The sequence below is a fragment of the Schistocerca cancellata genome, chromosome 5, assembly GCF_023864275.1.
Source record: "Schistocerca cancellata isolate TAMUIC-IGC-003103 chromosome 5, iqSchCanc2.1, whole genome shotgun sequence".
Lineage (NCBI taxonomy): Eukaryota > Metazoa > Arthropoda > Insecta > Orthoptera > Acrididae > Schistocerca > Schistocerca cancellata.
In genome coordinates, this window is record NC_064630.1 from 675,173,413 (window position 1) to 675,192,250 (window position 18,838).

General features: G+C 40.8%; 1 protein-coding gene across 1 annotated transcript in view; it reads left to right on the forward strand.

Moving 5' to 3' along the window:
• LOC126188758 (nephrin-like) overlaps positions 1–18,838 on the forward strand; it is a 645,061-nt gene that overhangs the window by 38,105 nt on the left and 588,118 nt on the right. Inside the window, exon 2 of the mRNA XM_049930368.1 lies at positions 2,505–2,634. Coding sequence (XP_049786325.1) covers positions 2,505–2,634 — 130 coding nt within the window. The remainder of the gene's footprint in view (positions 1–2,504; positions 2,635–18,838) is intronic.

An 18,838-nucleotide genomic window follows, 5' to 3' on the forward strand; every position in this document is an offset into this window, starting at 1 on the left:
TTAAATGTGTTTGACATGTGGTTTGGCGTGCATGATAGATTGGTGTAGTACAGTTTTGGGCAGGACTACAATAAAACCAGTTGCTAATTATTAGCGTAACATGAGGTTCTATTTAATCATTGCTTCTCCCGCCTAAGGACTGTTATTTTGTTAAAGAAATCTCCACCTGGGAACGTGTAGCAGAGTTGTCTGTCAAACAGTGTAAATGGTACTAAGTTCATGCGCAAAAGTGTTGTTATACAAGCTAAATGAATGTTGTGTAATCTCGACTATACAAGAGTAAGGTTTTTTTTCAATCTTCAATGTTGATGCATAATAGTGTCATTACTGGTTGCAGATCGTCTATCCAGTTTACCGATACTCTTATTCTGGGTGGCACCACTTTTCTTTAAGCAAAATGAACAGTTTTGACACACAATACTACACCCTCACAACACTAATGTATTGTTTCCTGTTAAACAAATTTCATAAATGTTTGCCGCGCGGGGTAGCCGCACGGTCTCTGGCGCCTTGTCACGACCGTGCGGCTTCCCCCGTCGGAGGTTCGAGTCCTCCCTCAGTCATGGGTATGTGTGTTGCCCTTAGCGTAAGTTAGTTTAAGTTAGATTAAGTAGTGTGTAAGCTTAGGGACGGATGACCTCAGCAGTTTGGTCCCATAAGACCTTACCACAAATTTCCAAATTTCCATAAAAGTTGTTATGAAATAACCAGGCTTCATACATCAGCAGAGATGCTAATTTGGTAAGATGCTGTTTGCGATATAATTAAAGACTGTTCACAATCTAAATGGAATTTATAACCTCTGAGTGGGTTCTGGGCCACCAATACACAGTTATTATTGCAATAATCACCACTTACATTTATATCTTTTTAAAAATTCAATTTAAAACTGCCGCTGCACTATTTCACCAAGATGGCGGCTAACGTAAGACAATCACTTACCGAATCTCCTTCAGACACTGTTTTACCACTATCACATAATATATTCATAATCTTTTCTGCACCTTTACAATATGCATTAACATTCAAAAGTAAATCTCAGTGTTAATCACTTATTATTCAGCATTTACCAATAAACCGCACCGTAGATCAATAGCGCTTATAGCTGCGAGATTCATAAGGAAATAAAGGTTCAAACAAAAGGGTTGATTTCAACGACAGAGAAACTCAATTTTTCAAATATTACTTAACAAAAATGGTTCAAATGGCTCTGAGCACTATGGGACTCAACATCTGAGGTCATCAGTCCCCTAGAACTTAGACCTACTTAAACCTAACTAACCTAAGGACATCACACACATCCATGCCCGAGGCAGGATTCTAACCGGCGGCCGTAGCAGTCACGCGGTTCCGGACTGAAGTGCCTAGAACCGCACGGCCACCGCGGCCGGCTATTACTTAACAGCATCATACAGTTTTCACAGACCTCTGTGATATGAGACATCAATCACATCCGATCAGTACAATAGTTCGAACAAGAAGAGGGATTATTCTAGAAGAATTCTACACAACAAAAGATTATCTTTTTCTATAGATATTGTTTGAGATACAGGTTTGTTACACAATATTTAATTATGTCATTGACAACAAATATTTATTATTTTAGTAACGATGAAGTCCTTTTTATTAATATCACGAGAATGTTCACTGAGATTCCACACACAATGATGTCGTAAATATGTTTCTGATAAAATATGTGCTTGGATATTAAAGTGGATATGAGAGCAAAAGATGCGTAAAATCTCATCCTGAACCCCTGAAACGATTTCAATCAGATTTGGTTTAGTTATAATCTGGAAAAACAATAGTGGTAAGAAGCACCTGCTTCCTCAGGGAGAGACGGTGATAACATGGAGAGACAAGGGAGGAGGAGGAGACAGCGAGAGGGAGACAGACAGAGGTAGGAGAGGGAATAAGGACAGAGTGATGGGAGAGTAGGAGATGGACCAAGAAACGAAAGAGGAGGTGACAGATAAAAGGAAAAGAGCAGATTGGCAGAGGCAGAAGGGAGGAGCATATGAACAAAGACGGGTTGGGATGAGGAGATAGACAGAAAGTGGGAAGTATTTGATAGAGTGAGGGAGGGGTGGAGGTGGTGGACAGGGGCCTTTGAGGTGATTAGAGAGAGGAGGAAGGAGAGCAGATAATGTCACAGGGAATAGGTAGAGAAATAGAGTATGAGGAGGTGGAGAAAGAGAGGACAGGAGGAAATGGATAGAAAGATTTGGCAAGAGGAGATCGACAGAAAGAGTAGGAGATGGCCTAATACATGACTGGAAGAAACACATACCTAGCAACGCCAGCTTTCTCAGCTAATAAATAAGATAAAAAATTCATTTGCAGCATGCATAAGCGCGTTACTTGTAAACTGATGCAATTTTTTGTTCTAGTGCATGTATGACTTCCAAAAAGGACGAGGAAAACATCCTGTTGTAATCAGTCTGCGGCTGCCTGAACTGCGTACGCTGGGTTCTGACGGCGCGTGGTTTGTGCGCGTGTTGCAGGCCCGCTGGTGGAGGTGCAGGCGATCGTGCGAGGCACGGCGCTGCTGCCCTGCGACATCGAGCCCCCCGCGCCCAACGACAGCGTCATCCTCGCCATCTGGTTCAAGAACGAGATGACGCCCTTCTACAGGTGAGGACGCCACACGCGACACGAGCCACAATGCCACGCACCCGTGTAAAAATTGTGAAATCGTGAGGAAACCGTCCGAAAGTACCACAAGGAGCGACACAAAGCAACGATAAAATCCACTAAGCAATATCAGTATCTCTTCTGTAATCTGGGGCAAATAAATGCTTTTACTGTTACTGTATTTACTGGATATCAAAAATCGTTAAATATAAATAGACGGATAGTTGTCTGGGAAAAAAGAGCGTGAGAAAATAATGACCCATGAATCGCTGGAGGGGTGTCTTGTGTGCCTCAACGATACATACCCGTACCTTAGGCGAAAATACAACGGTATGGTGGTGGAGAGGGCGGAGGAAACATGTGGTTCTTGCAGAGGGCAGCAGCCTTTTCAGCACTTGCAGTGCCAGCAGTCTGCACAAAAGATCAAGTTACACCAGCCAAAATGCCCATGCTATCATGGTATTGCAAACGCCGCAATTAAAGGGGAAATTATAGCCGGTATTTTTCACGAGAATATGCAGCTTTATTGTATGGTTAAATGGCGTTGCGATCCTCTACGGTAAAATATTCCGGAAGTGAAATAGCCCCCCCACTCGGATCTCCAGGTTGGGAGTACACAGGAGGATATAGTCAACAACAAAAATAAAACTGGCATTCTGTGGGTCAGTGTGTGTAATGTTAGAACCCTTAGTCATGTAGGTAGGTTTGAGATTTTAAAAAGATGAATAGATAGGCTGAAGTGAGAAGTAGGGACTTAGTGAAGTAAGATGGTAGGATCAAAAGGGCTTCTGGTCATGTGAGTACATGATTGTAAATACAAAATCAGATATAGATAACGCAGGAGTAGGTTAATAAAGAATAAGAACATAGGAATACATATAAGGTACTACGAGTGTCATAGTGTATGCATTATCGTAGCCAAATTAGACAGAAAGCCACCACTCTCCGATATAGTGCGAGTTTATATGCGAAACAGCGCCGCAAACGATGAAGAGATAGAAAGAATGTATGATGCAGTTCAATAAATTATTCACATAAATAACGGAGAGACAAATTTAATTGTGCTGAGTGACTAGAATTCGGTAGTAGGAAGAGGAATAGGAGGAAAAATAATAGCACGTATGGATTGGGGGCAACGAATGAAACAGATAGACGCCTGGAAGAATTTTGCAGAGAGCATAATTTAATCGTCGCTAACAATTGGTTTCAGAATTACGAAAGAAAGTTGTATTCGTCAACTGAAGGTTTCAGACTGATTCAGTAACGCTAAGACACCGACTTCGGAAACCGATTTAAAACTGTAAGACATTTCAAGTATTTAATCGGGCGTTAACTATAAGTTATTGGTTATGAACTGTAGATTAACACTGGATAAATTGCAAAAAGTTAGTGAATTAAGAATATGGGACTTGGATAAAGTGAAACAACCAGATGATATTGAGAATTTCAAAGTTAGCGTGAGGCAACGATTGAATGTACAGAGTAAAGAAATACAGTGGAAGATCAATGGGTGCCTTTGAGAAGTGAAATACAGAAGGTAGCAGATGATCAAATACCTAATAAGAGAGGTCCTATTAAAAATCCTTGGATATCACGGAAGATATTGAGTTTATTGGTGAAGCGAAAAGATTTCAAACTGTAGCAAGTGAAGCAATAGAAATGGAATATAAACCTCTAAAAATGAGACTGACAGAAAGTGCAAAATGGCTTAGCGGGAATGACTAGATGACAAATATGTATAGCAGTGTGTATAGATCGGGGAATACGACATAGGGAAAATTGAATAGGCCTTTGGAGAAAACGAATCTCGCCCATCTGAATATCAAGAGGACTAAGCAAACAAGGGAAAGCTGAAAAAAAATATTCAAAAGGCTGTGAGCATTATCGGACTTAACATCTGAGGTCATCAGTCCCCTAGAACTACTTAAACCTAACTAACCTAAGGATATCACACACATCCATACCAGAGGCAGGATTCGAACCTGCGACCGTAGCGGTCTCGCGGTTCCAGACTGAAGCGTCTAGAACTGCTCGGCCACGCAGGCCGGCGAAAGCTGAAAAGCAGAAGAAATATGTGGAGTGGCTATTCAAGAGAAACGAAAATAATATCATAAAAAGAGATGAGGAAATAAAAGGAGATGCGGAAATAGACGAAGATGAGATGGGAAATGTGATTAAGAAAAAATTGTGAAGGAAAACTGTAGGCAGGGCCAAATGAATGTGGCTTGCTGTACATATTTTGAGGTAAAGAGGCTTGCACAGAATAAGGTAGCTCGAAGAGATGCATCAGACAAAAACTACAACAAAAACAACAAGGAAATACCTGAATCAGAATGGAGGGTTGCATGGAATTCCAGAAATTGAGCCTCTGTAAAAGCGTGCACTCATTGACACTTGGTAATAACGTTTCCACATGACCGAGACCAAGTACCACAGATATCCTTATAAAATGCTGAGGATTTCTTACATGACGATCATTTTGGCTTTCGGAAAGTAAGGGGCGCCACAGAGGCTGTCAGACATTGCGAAGGATAAGGGGAAACGAGACATTTTAAAAAAACGAGACACTTTAGTAGGATTTATAGATCGAAAAGCGTCCAACAATTCAAAATGGTAGAACAAGTTCGAAATTCTGAGCAAATTTGGAGTAAACTATGGAGAGAAATGGGTAACGTGCAGTATGTACAACAGCTAAAGGGAAGATCAATGGCGAAGTGCTCGGATTAAAAAGGGTGTAAAAGCAAGAATGTAGTCTTTTACCACAGTGTTCAATATATGCATCTAGGAAATAATGAACAGACCAAAGGAACAAGAATGGGGTCAAAATTCAGAGTGAAACGATGTCAGTGATGAGATTCCATAACAATATTGTTATCCTCAATCAAAGTGAAGAAGAATTATAAGAGGTCTAATGAAAACAAATGTGAGTTGAAAGTAAACCGAAGAAGGTCGAAAATAATAAGGAGCAGTATGACTTCAGTGAACAACTTATCGGGCGGGTGTCGTGCCCATTTGTTCTAGATTACGTTAGCGTATGATTGTTGTAGATGTTGTTTTGTAATCTATGCCCTGAATAGGGGCAGTCTTGTATCAATCTCCTAATTGTAAGAGTAACACTTTATGCAATGAAATGAAAACGAGACAGATCGAAAAAAGCAGGTAAACTGTTTATTATTTCAAAGGCAATCGCCTAAACTGTTAATACGTATATGACACTGTGAGATAAGATGGCCGGTGCCCTCATGGAAAAACGTTTTTGGTTGCTTACGGAACCTCATTACACCCAGGTGTTCACCTCTTCGTCCGAAGCAAATAAACGCTTTTTTTTTTTTTTGAGTCATCAGTTTTCTGACTGGTTTGATGCTGCCCGCCACGGATTTCTCTCCTGTGTCAACCTCTTCACGCCAGAGAAACACTTGCAACGTACTTCATCAATTATTTTCTGGATTTATTCCAATATCTGTCTTTCTCTAAAGTTTTTACCCTCCACGGCTCCCTCTGGTACCATGGAATTTATTCCATGATACCTTAACAGATGTCCTATCATCCTGTCCCTTCTCCTTGACAGTGTTTTTCACATATTCCTTTCCTCTCCGATTCTGCGCAGAACCTTCTCATTCCTCACCTTATCAATCCACGTAATTTTCAACATTCGTCTGTAGCACCACATCTCAAATTCTTCGATTCTCTTCTGTTCCGGTTTCCCGCAGTCCACGTTTCACTACCATGCAGTGCTGTGCTCCAAACGTACATTCTCAGAACTTTCTTCCTCAAATTAAGGCCTATGTTTGATAATAGCACACTTCTCTTGGCCAGGAATGCCCTTTTTACGAATGCTCATCTGCTTTTGATGTTCTCCTTGCTCCGTCCGTCACTGCTTATTTTGCTGCCTAGATAGTAGAATTCCTTAACTTCATTTACAACGTGACCATCAATCCGAATGTTAAGTTTCTCGCTGTTCTCATTTCTGCTACTTCTCATTACTTTCGCCTTTCTTCGATTTTCTCTCATTCCACATTTTGTGCTCATTACACTGTTCATTTATTTCAGCATATCATGTAATTCTTCCTGACTTTAACTCAGGATACCAATCTCATCAACGAATCGTATCATTGATACCCTTTACCTTGATACTTAATCCCATTCTTAAACCTTTCTCTTAATTCCGTCATTGCTTCTTCAAAAATGGTTCAAATGGCTCTGAGCACTATGAGACTTAACATCTAAGGTCATCTGTCTCCTAGAACATAGAACTACTTAAACGTAACTAACCTAAGGAGATCATACACATCCATGTCCGAGGCAGGATTCGAACCTGCGATCGTAGCGGTCGCGCTGTTGCAGACCGAAGCGCCTAGAACCGCTCGGCCACACCGGCAGGCCATTGCTTGTTCGATGTACAGATTAAACAGTAAGAGCGAACGTCTGCACCCCTGTCTTACACCCTTTTCAATCCGAGCACTTCGTTATTGGTCGTCCACTCTTATTATTCCTTCGTGACGTACATATGATTCTGCAGGGTTCCAATGATATCTAAATCGTATGGGATGGACGTGAACTGTATAAGGGATATGCAGGTCTTCAAAGAAAACCTTCTGCATCGGATTCGAAAGAAACTTGGCAACGTGTTGGTGGATATTTTGTTGGTAGGGTGTTTCCACTACGCTGCAGAAATCTCGCTGGAAAGCTCTTAGTCATCATCCACACAGTTCCGGTCTCCTCCCATGTGATTTCCAAGATTTTGGATCCTTGAAGAAAGATATTCGTGGCCAGCAATTTACGTCGGACGAACAGGTGCGTCCTTTGGTGTAATCGTGGCTATGTAGGTAATCAAAAACTTTTTTTAGATTACGCACTGATTGTCTTGACTCACAGTGAGATAAATATATTTATAGTTTTGTCAATTACTTTTGAAATAATAAACGGTTAACTTGCTTTTTTCCGTCTCTCTCGTCATTATTTGACTGCCTCTTACAAGATATGCGGTGCTTTCAGTGTAACAAAGACAATCATCTTTAGAACATGTAGTTTCTGTATGTCAGAAGAGCCGCCACAGTACGCCCCAGATACGTCGTAAGCGACTTAATGGGAACTCTGAAACTTAAATCTTACTGGGAGACGATGCTGTGTTTATCCCAAGTACTTGTTAAGTGCTTTAAAACTTGATCCACCTAGTGTGGTATTCGTACTCAAAGTAGAGAGTTTTCCTAAAGATAGCGCACTACGCATCATGTATGAAAAGATCGTTTCATCAAACGTTCAGCTATAGGAACTCTTAAAAATACAAGGTGGATAAACTAAAACTGACCCATACAATATTTATGTACCCTAAAGTAGGCAATCCAGTATACATCAGCAACATGATCAGATGATGTAAGTTCAGTTGCCTATCTTAAATTCCATTTTTAAGGGTTGGTTTCATTCTCCCCACCCAGTATAAATCTGTCCCGTGCAGAGTCATGAAGCAGCACATGACTGGCTTATTGAACGAATCCTACGTAAACCACTCTCGGAACAGGTCGCTTACGAGAAATCCACGTTCTAATTATTCTTGTGTATTGGTCATGTGCCTGATATCAGTTGGAGAGAGGAAAGATACAATGAAAGGCTGGAGCATTCATCTCGCAATGATTGAGGAATTGAGAAAGTGTGAGAGAGCTTAAAAGAAACGCAAAATCGAACTGTACTGGGAGACACCACGGGAAAGACTCAGCGAACAACGGAAACCCTTATAAAATTCCAATAACCCAATTTTGAAACTGAGTCAATAAACATACCACTGCCTCCAGTAGATGTATTTCGCTGTGACCCAAACTTTAAGTGAAATTTGGGCTCGTATAGAAGGGTGACAATAATCTCTCATCCCCCATTCCATTCGTAAACAGAATAGAAAGGTGCAGGAGGGGCTGTGATGGGAGACCATTCCGTCACACGCCCTTCAATCTCTTTTGGAATACAGATGTTTAAATTTTTCCATGTGTCATGTTTCTCTTTTCTGATCATTGTTGAGCAGTGCAGCTAAATGTTACATCAGTAGTGTATTCAGCCTTTCTTCACCTCATTTCTATTATATGTCTGTCGCAGAACAGAATTCGAAATAGTAAGAGTTATAGACCTACATTCTCTCAACTTTTGTGAAAACCGTACGATTAATCTATATTAACTTCCAGTTTCTTAAATTTGGTATCGCTTTTAATGTATCTTCTATCCGTGTACGTTAAATGTATCGAATAGGGGTTCAGTGTCTGGACAACGTCCAACCTCGCTTAACTAAATAGCGTTCATCGAAAACATCTCACTTTCCTTGATGTAAATTTAGTAAAGAGAGACAGTTCACTTATTCGTAACAAATGCAAATGCTTCGTTTCATATCCTTCTAGGTTTGATTTTATTTTCGTATGGATCCATAGTTGCAGTAAATGTTTTGAGATTCACAACGCCATATTTTCCTTCCTGAAACCTGTAAAATTAATTTTACTTGTTTCATCATTAGCTTCTGCGTTATCTGCTGATTCCGGCGTGTAGTTCGCACCAAGTAACCAACATAAAGACAAATAAAAATAATTAGTTAGTGACAGAAGAATTTAGCACAAAATACCATTTCTGCGTCGTCAAACATTAAAAAAGATTCTATGCTACTATTACTTACTGCCGATAAAGTATTTTCTTGTGTACCCACACCGAAATATTCTTTAAACATTTGAAGATGCAGTTTTGATTAATTTGTATTAGTTTCCTTTTGTCACTACTACGGGTACGTTACTCCCGCTGGTGTTAGACATTTTAAGAAGTGTAAAATGTATATTCACTAATCTTCCTCCTAAATCACTATATCTATTGATTAGAGCAGTTTTAACGTCCCGCCAGCAATTTCTGGTATTTGCATTCACGTACGTACAGGAAAACACGTCGAGAGACTTTGTAAACTTGCTGCATTAATTTGTTCTGAAAGCGGTGCTGATATTCAAGACAATAAAAGCGGATTAAAAGCTGGGAGCTATCTGGGGAAGTTAACCTTGCATTACTGAGCAACTGTTTCACCAGGTATCCAGTCTAGCTTACCAAATTCCCAACCAGACTATCATTAATTATAATCTTTTAGTACTCATCTTACGATAACCGGTCATATACACATATGACAATTTAAATAAAAATAAGTAAATCAGTTTATATTTGGACATTTATTTTAAAACTGATCATTGTTCCGTTAAAATTTCAGCATATTAAACTTAATTCATAACTAAACTGGTGCCTTATTTAGGATTGTGAAAATGTGAGTTTGTAATCTTACGGAACACATCAAATATGGAGCCAAGTTTGGGAGACTGCATACAGTACTGCATTCATAAAATAACACACGAAGAACGTTGAAACATATGCAAGAGGAAATTAACCACAATCAACCGATTCAATTTTCACCCAAAGAAGTTATGTTCGTAGCGCAATCCTGTCCATGATGAAATTACCACACACCGGTATACTAAATTCATACTATCTGTGAAATCTTCCCGAAAAGAATACCTGAGGGCTTCTTTGATGATTACACTACATGCTTCACGTGGTCAACTTGGTTTACACAAGAGTGTAACTCCACAATAATTTTGATAATTAAAATAAATTACATCGAAACACAAATTACAAAATAAAAACCTCGAACTGGTTACTATCGTCTTACTATTAACCTGATGGGTCAAACAATTGTATAAGCACGTGGTACTGGTCTCACAAAGTACACCCCACGTGGGCTGAACATAAAGAAAAGTTGCTATATTGAAAAATATTGTTAAGACGAGACGTTATAATCTCACACACATTCGCATTTAAGGTTGATGATCTTAGTTAGAGTTACGGATCATCAACACGTAGTTCCACTTTACTCACAAAGTATTGACAAAGCAACTACTGGAAGATATTCTGAACTTCACACTCGAATTACACTGCGTTGCAATTTAAGATAACATAAGATATTTTAGATCTAAACGTGAAATTAAGGTGACTGAATTTTCAGTTAGGCTGAACTTAAGAAATCCATTGTCCTACGGACTTAGCAGAGAGGCGCTTAGCCGGAGATCTTACCACTTCAGACGCTCGCTGCAGACAGACTGCCTGGGTCCCTACCGAGGGTGCTTAACAAATACAAACGGAAGTGACCAGAGAGGCAACTTCCTATACCAACATGACAAGGGACGGACAGGAACATACTAAGAATAGAAACCTCTCTGCTTTTAGAAAGCGTAGCTACCTGTTCCGACGTTGGTCCTACCGTTCTCTAGCAGACAGGCTTGTCTGCTACCATCAAGCATGCAACTAGAAATACATTTGCCCATTCATCCTCTCACACAGACGGGAAAGGGGATGACAGTATCTTATCATATGCAGTACATAAAAGAAAGCGGATGTAGGTTCCGTATGAGACTGTGTGACATGAATTACATATAAACTGTGTTTTAATGTGTAGTAGTGTGACAGATCGTTCCTGTTCATGTGTAAAAGTAACACGTTCCACTGCTCAATCTCCTCCCAGGTAGTCAGAAACACCACAGTAAATTTAGAAGAGGAATTTATGCCATAAATGACAACAGATTTAAGAAAGTAACATGAAAGGAATCCAACAGAGACCTTTCAACTTTAATTTATAGTATCTACAGAGGAATGGTACTGCAGTTACACTAGACGGTTCGGAATCTCTTGTCTAATTATCGTCCTGCGGATTAGCTTTCCAGCCTCAGAAACGTTAAACTACATTACACTCAACTATGACGATTCGACTGGAATTGCCGCTCTTGAATGGTTTGTGTTAGCTCTCGTAGACAATTATTGTCCTACCAAACGCTGCCGTACCTAGCGGAGAATAGGTATTGGGGTCGTCGCCGTGTTTATTCTACTATCATCGAACGTGAAACCCTCTCTGGCAAGGAAAACGTATAGCCTGCCAGTTCATCCATTAGGGAGAAGGGAAAGAGAACTGACAGTCATCGCGCTGCACAAGTGGAAACGATGTTTACTTAGGATCCCCTTGCCTGCCTTTACGACCGGTAACGCTGTCCGACCGTCTCCCTTATGACAGGCCTCCATTGTCCTTGATAAACCATTGTTCCTAATGACACGTGTTTTTCTTTCTTATTTTGATCTTAATGTGCACGATTAATTATTTGAATTCGCACATATCTGGTAAATGCATCCTGATATCACATATTCTGTTATATTCTCTCGGTTCCCAATAAGTGGACTTCAAGTCATACAGCAATTTAATTTCATCTGTCGTCCATTAACTGTCTGAAACGCAAGTTTTCGTACTAAACTTGCAAGAAATATTCGTTCATAATAGGTCTTATTCTTTCACGCTTTTTTTTAGTGAAAATCACCCACTTTCATTTTTAAATATTTCAAAAAGTACTTATGATGTCTCACGTTTGCCTTCACTGTTAGCGTTAGAAAAGAATCGACTTATTTGTTCTGCCTGTCCTCTTTTTATAGGTTTATTAGTCAAAACGTATACGTCGTGTTGGATGTTCCGATGTCATTTCAGTTGTTAAGTGTACTGAATGCTGTCTTAGAAAAGTTTTCGGAACAAATGGTTAAAAAAAGTTAATGTACTGTATTCCGAGGGAATTAAAACCATTCCAGTATTCGGAGCACAACATCACCCATCGCGAATTAAGATGGACATAATACATCTTTCATTTTGGCATGAGCATTCTTAAAGAGAAATTTACTGGCAGATTAAAACTGTGTGCTGGACCGAGACTCGAACTCGGGACTTTGGCCTTTCGCGGGCAAGTGCTCCACCGATATTTTTTTTGTTTTTTTTTTCTTTTTTTTTTTTTTTTTTGGTACTCTCACTTTGTTCGTTGCATTTGATCGGGGTGGACGTCCCACGAAGCTTGTTCTAGTTCATTGTTGATCCATTCACTCAGTTTTTTTATTACGGAGGGCAGCTATCCCTCTGAAGGAAGACGCTGAGCAACGTGCCAGCTCTGATTTAGCTATCCAAGCACGACTCACACCCCTTCTTATCAGATAAGACTGAAGCAGTACATCGAAAAAGTTCAAAGTTCACGAAATATGGGAGAGTGTCTCACAGAAATGATACTGGATTTGGGCTGGAAATGTTTAAAAGAAAGGCGTTTTTCGTTGCGACGGAATCTTCTCACGAAATTCCAATCACCTACTTGCTCCTCAGAATGCGAAAATATTTTTTTGACACCGACCTACATAGGGAGAAACGATCAGCACCATAAAATGAGGGAAATCAGTGCTCTTACGGAAAGATATAGGTGTTCATTATTTCCTCGCGCTATACGAGATTGGAATAATAGGGAATTGTGAAGGTGCTTCGATGAACCCTCTGCCAGGCAGTTGAATGTGATTTTCAGAGTATCCACGTAGATGTAGATGTAGCATCAATTCCGCCAGTACCTTGTCCCCTACATTCCAAAATCTGGAATTGAAGCTGTGAGGAAGGGTCGTGAGTCGTACTTGAGTATCTGAGTCAGTAGAGCACTTGTCTGCGAAAGGCAAAGTTCCCGAGTTCGAGTCCCGGTCTGGCACATAGTTTTCATCTGCCAGGAAGTTCCATATCACTCCTCTGCAGAATAAATATTTCATTCTTAAAGAAGTTTCTACTGATTAGTTTCGTCATCGCTTCTCTGCATCATATTATTTGTATTATGACACAATTTGTTCTCCAATCTTGAGGTCGAAATAATGATACGGTGATGTTTACTTTTTTATTCGAGTGTGTCTGGATTCGCTACATTTCTGCAGCGTATATTGAGTTATCACCTTCATTTTACGCCGAAGTCCGTGAAGGTAGTTAACAAAAAGACAATGCCTGTGTTAAAGTTTAATCACTGCTCTTTAGAGACTGGCCGTTAAGGAGCTATGTTGACGGAAGAGCAGTATTATGTAGTTACGAGGGCCGTATTTTCTTGAAGCCCTGATCGGTTGCGAAATGTGAAGCAAAGAAGAAAATTATAAAAAATGTTTTATTTTGCAGCATTTATGTACACCTTTCACATTCTTATCCAGATAGTCACCGATCTGAGTTAGACATTTGTCGTAGTGTCGCAGCAACTTTCAGTTCCCTCGGTATAGAAGGCAGCCTCGTAGGCTTCCGACCGATTCTCTAAGCTGGTGTTCAAATCGTTGCCTGTCCCAAAATGCTTGCTTCATAACCTAAGGTTCATATGAACGAGAGTTGATAATCCGAGGGAACCCTGTCTGGTACGTATGGTGGGTGATCGAACACTCGTCTTCGACAAAGCTGCAGCTGAATTTTCGTTGAAGCTGGAGTGTGTTCCTATAACATGCGGAAATCATAAGCGAATGACAGCTCGTACTTCACATTTGGAGGCAGGCTCTGTTCCACAGGAAGCTTTATTTGGTCACCGTGTCATCAGGACTGAAAAGCTCGACGTGGTTCAATCGATGGGCATACTAGATGCTACGCTACACATTTGTGGCAATTCTCATCGGATTTTCACTGTTGTTTAAATTTCGTGACCGATCGGAGCTTACCGCGCGAGATTAGCCGAGCTGTCTTGGCGCTGCAGTCATGGACTGTGCGCCTGGTTCCGGCGGAGGTTCGAGTCCTCCCTCGGGCATGGGTGTGTGTGTTTGTCCTTTGGATAATTTAGATTAAGTAGTGTGTATGCTTAGGGACTGATGACCTTAGCAGTTAAGTCCCATACGATTTCACACACATTTGAACATTTTTTGATCGGAGCTTGAAAAAAAAATAGCCCTCATAATAAAGGAAATGACGATTGAGCGCTGAACGGATATGAGTGGAAATGTTGCCAGGTTTTGAAAGAATGGCAAGAAATAGTGCAGACCATATAAAATTGAGCAGTAGGTTTCGAGAATACCAACTGAATATGGTTGTAGCGCTACTTTAATCTCAAGCAAACAGCAAATAGCAAGACATTTTTAAAAGTACCCAACGAACTACGTTTACCATGAGCTTACAAAAAGTTATCTTAGCACGAACGGAAATCTGTCGAAACGGTGTAATGATGTATTTTTACGCTTCACACGTTAATTTTAGATGGTAGCTCAATTTGTGACACGCAGTCAACAACTGCATAAAGCAGTTACGAATTTATTGCCAATTATAACTGCAACAGAGCAATAATTTGGGAGGATGGTGTTTATGATTTATTCTGTATAACATGTTAGCCACTCATTCAATTCAGTGAGGAACTGGCAGGGCAGATAGCCAAAAGTCCAGAACCACAAATGCGCTACTCTACAGTTGTCTCTCTCTGTACCCCCCCCCCCTCTCTCTCTCTCACACACACACACACACACACACACACACACACACACACACACACAGACACACACACACACACAGTCACGACCACGTTCTTACTCTTGCTGACCCTCCGACTGTAATGCGATCTGATCCTGTACATTAGAAATTTTTACTTATTTTAGTTAACAGTGCCGATGTATTTGGGCTGCGTTGACGTATAGCAAGGTGCTGACGGATTTGTTTCCCATTCGCTGAATTATGGGTTCTGGTACATTAGTAACACATGCTTCCAGTTCATGTGTAGTTCAAAATGATTACAAGGAAGGAAGATTATTTATTAACATTCCTCAATAGATTATGGTGATGATGATTACAGAAAACTTACATTGCAACTTATTTTGCTACTTCATCTATTTTTATATGTGGTCACTGTGGAGACTAAAATATTTGTTGCAGCGCTCCACAAGTTTCAATACATGCTTTGCATACTCAGCTGCTGCCAAGTTTTTGCACGAGTCACTAACGACCTCTTTCAGTTCATTCAGTTCATTCTCTTTTCCATAGAGCTTTCCACCCTCGTCTTTCAGAAAAGAGATGGTAATGAGTCATGGCCAAGTACTGGCTTCCCATTTATACTGACGAATGAAGTACGTCGTTATCACAGCACACTTCAATCGAGAATCAGTGCGAAGAGTCACATTGTCACTGTAAAAGAATAAACACTTGGTTATGAACGAGGCAGCGAAGTCAGAGAACGGTCTGATATTAGGTCGTTTCATGTATAGTCTCTCCTCTAGGCATAAAGTTGATGAGTAGGACGCACTTTCCGTTCCGAAATACGGTTCCATTAACATTTTGGCTGCCTTTTCTTTCTTTTGTTGCAGATGCCATTCCGTTAACTGGCCGCTTGTTTGTAGACTTTTATGCGAAACCCAGGTCTCGTCGCCAACAACAGTGTGCCACAAAAGCTCCTCGTCATCGTCGTCGAGGGGGACAAGTTACGGTAGCTCCCATTAATTGTTGCTTGTTTTCATCCTTCGAAACTCGAAGAACCTACCAGAGACACACATTTTTATGTCCGGATCACCACTAACAGTTTGCTAAAGACTGATAGTGGAACTTCAGAACAGCACAAGCACGGACCTTCGATAGTTAAACTTCTATCCTGTTGAATTTTGTCCTTAATCCTAGAACTATTCAGTCATGATCATAGATCGGCCGGATCTTTCTTCATCTTGCACATTGTTTCGTCCGCCATTAATACTATGGAATACAGTGTACAATTTTCTAGCTGAAGCTTCATTCGGCCCCTCCCGCCGGAGGTTCGAGTCCTCCCTCGTGCGTGGGTATGTGTGTGTTCGTAGCATAAGTTACTTTAAGTAGTGTGTAAGTCTAGGGACCTATGACCTAAGCAGTTTGGTTCCTCAGAAATTCAAACACTTTTGAAGCTTCATTCACGACTTAGGTTACACTACAGTTTACAATTTTGGTGTTTTTTGTACTCAGAAACAGTATCACACTTCGAGAGATCTTTAATGTTGTCACACATTTGAAATGGCACAAATACACAGTAAACGACCGTTCCAGCTCGCTGTAAAGGTTTCACTAGCGCGAACGATTAGGAAGCCCTATGACACTGTGGTGGTGGTGGAAAGAAAATTACTTTGTCTGTTTCGCTGCTCGACAGATTAAAAAGTTCTTTATTTTTAGAATGACTCTAAGTAGCAAGATAACGGTCAGAGAGCCACATTTCCGCCGCAAACAAACACGTAAATCATATATGGTTCGTGTGTTTATCTGCGGGCTTGAGGTCCACCAGTCTGTACCCAGTTGTTGTACTAATAAGATAATTTGCTCGTGAAGATAATCAGAGTTTTACAGTGTATACGTCAGTTGTAAAAGTGGATAAGGTTTGCGTCTATGGTGAATGTTATAACGCTCTTAGAGCATGAGAAGGGCTCACGATGTGATTTTTCAGTCATTATAAAAATACTTACAAAAAGGGGAAGTGTGAATAACATTAACAGTAATGAGTCAAATACTAATGATGACATGCTTTCTAGCGTTTTCAAGAAGGGTCGCTGGTAAGATGCACGTAATGATGGATCTATGTCGTTGACGTTAATCTGTTATAGCATTATGGAACATGTTTTTATGTTAAAAAATTATGACTTTTTGGAAAACTGAAAACTCCTCTATAAAAATCAACACTGATTCCGCAAACAGAACTCAGCTAGCTCTGTTCCTCCATGAGATCCATAGCGCTGTGCACAACAAAGCTCAGTTCGATGCCGTGTTCTTTGACTTCAGGAAGGCATTTTACACCTCCTGCGTTACCGTTTAGTTGAAAAGAAAACTACGCGCTCTCAGAGTATCGAACGGTATCTACTACTGTATTGAAGTCTTCTTTGCAGAAATTACTCAACACATCGCAACAAAATCGAGAGATGTGAAAGTAATTTACGGAGCACCCCTAGGACCGTTGCTGTACATAAATGATATAAAGGGTCGAAGCTCTTTAAGACTGTTCGCAGACGATGAGGTTGTCTATAAGCATATCGCAAGGCCAGAAGATAATACTGATTTTCACAAAGACATAGAGAAGATGGATGAATGGCGCAGGACCTGACAATTGACCCTGAACATAAATAAATGTAACATATTGCGGATACAAAGGAAAAAAATAACATTGCTAGTATACAGTTACACTATTGATGACACACCGCTGGAGTTTCTGCCGTAAAATATCAAGGAGTAACTATCACAGCGACCTTAAGAGGAATGACAGCATAAATCATATAGTAGGAAAATCAGCTGTAAGACTGAGATTCATAGAAAGAATCTTAAGAAAATATAACTGACCCGCGAAGGAAGTGGTTTATGAGGCGCTTTTTCGACCGATTCTTTAGTACTGTTCATCAGTATGAGATCCTTACCAGATGGGACTGGTGGAACAGATACAGAGGATCCAATGAAGAGTGGCGCGTTTCGCCACGGGATCGTTTTGTCGTGAGAGAATTACAGGGATTGTCAACAAACCCCAGTGGCATGATGTGCTACAAGAGAGGCGTTGTGCATCGCGGAGAGGAGTACCACTGAAATTTCGAGAGAACACTTTCCGGGAAGAGTTGGAGAATATATTTCTCCCCCCCCCCCCCACCCTTCAACCGCACTCCGCCACGACCGCCCACAAACATACATCTCGTGAAACAACTTCGACGAGAAAATTCGAGAAATTAGGGCTAATACAGAGGCTTACCGACAATCATTCTGCAGACGCCATTCACAAGTGGAGCAAGGTAGGGAGGTACCAGAAGGACCCTACGCCACAAATCGTTAGGTGGCTCGCGGGGTATAATGCAGTTTGAAGTGCAGTATTTTACGCCACTGGAATTCAATACAGCGTTGACGCAGTATTGCATGTATTCGACAATTTCTCAACATGTTTCAGGAAGTAAGTAGCACCTGACGTCTACCCACAGGTTTCTCATTTCCCCTAAATTATTCTTCTGTGCTGTCTCAACGAAGAGTTGACGTCAGCCGCTTCTCAGATGTATTCAATCATGTTCAGGTGAGAGAAATTTGGGTGACGACATTAACATGGATTCACTATAATGCTCCTCAAACCATTGTACCACTAATATAGCCGAGTGGTTCAAACAGTTACCCTGATGAAAGACGCCATCGCCATATGCACTCCGTCTTCAGGCCACAAGTGGCCCATCGCGACCATCCGACCGCCGTGTCATCCCGCCATCGCCATAGGGGTAGACAACATCTACATCTACATTTAATTCCGTAAAGCACCCAACGGTGTGTGGCGGAGGGCACTTTACGTGCCACTGTCATTACCTCCCTTTCCTGTTCCAGTCGCGTATTGTTCGCGGGAAGAACGACTGCCGGAAAGCCTCCGCGAGCGCTCGAATGTCTCTAATTTTACATTCG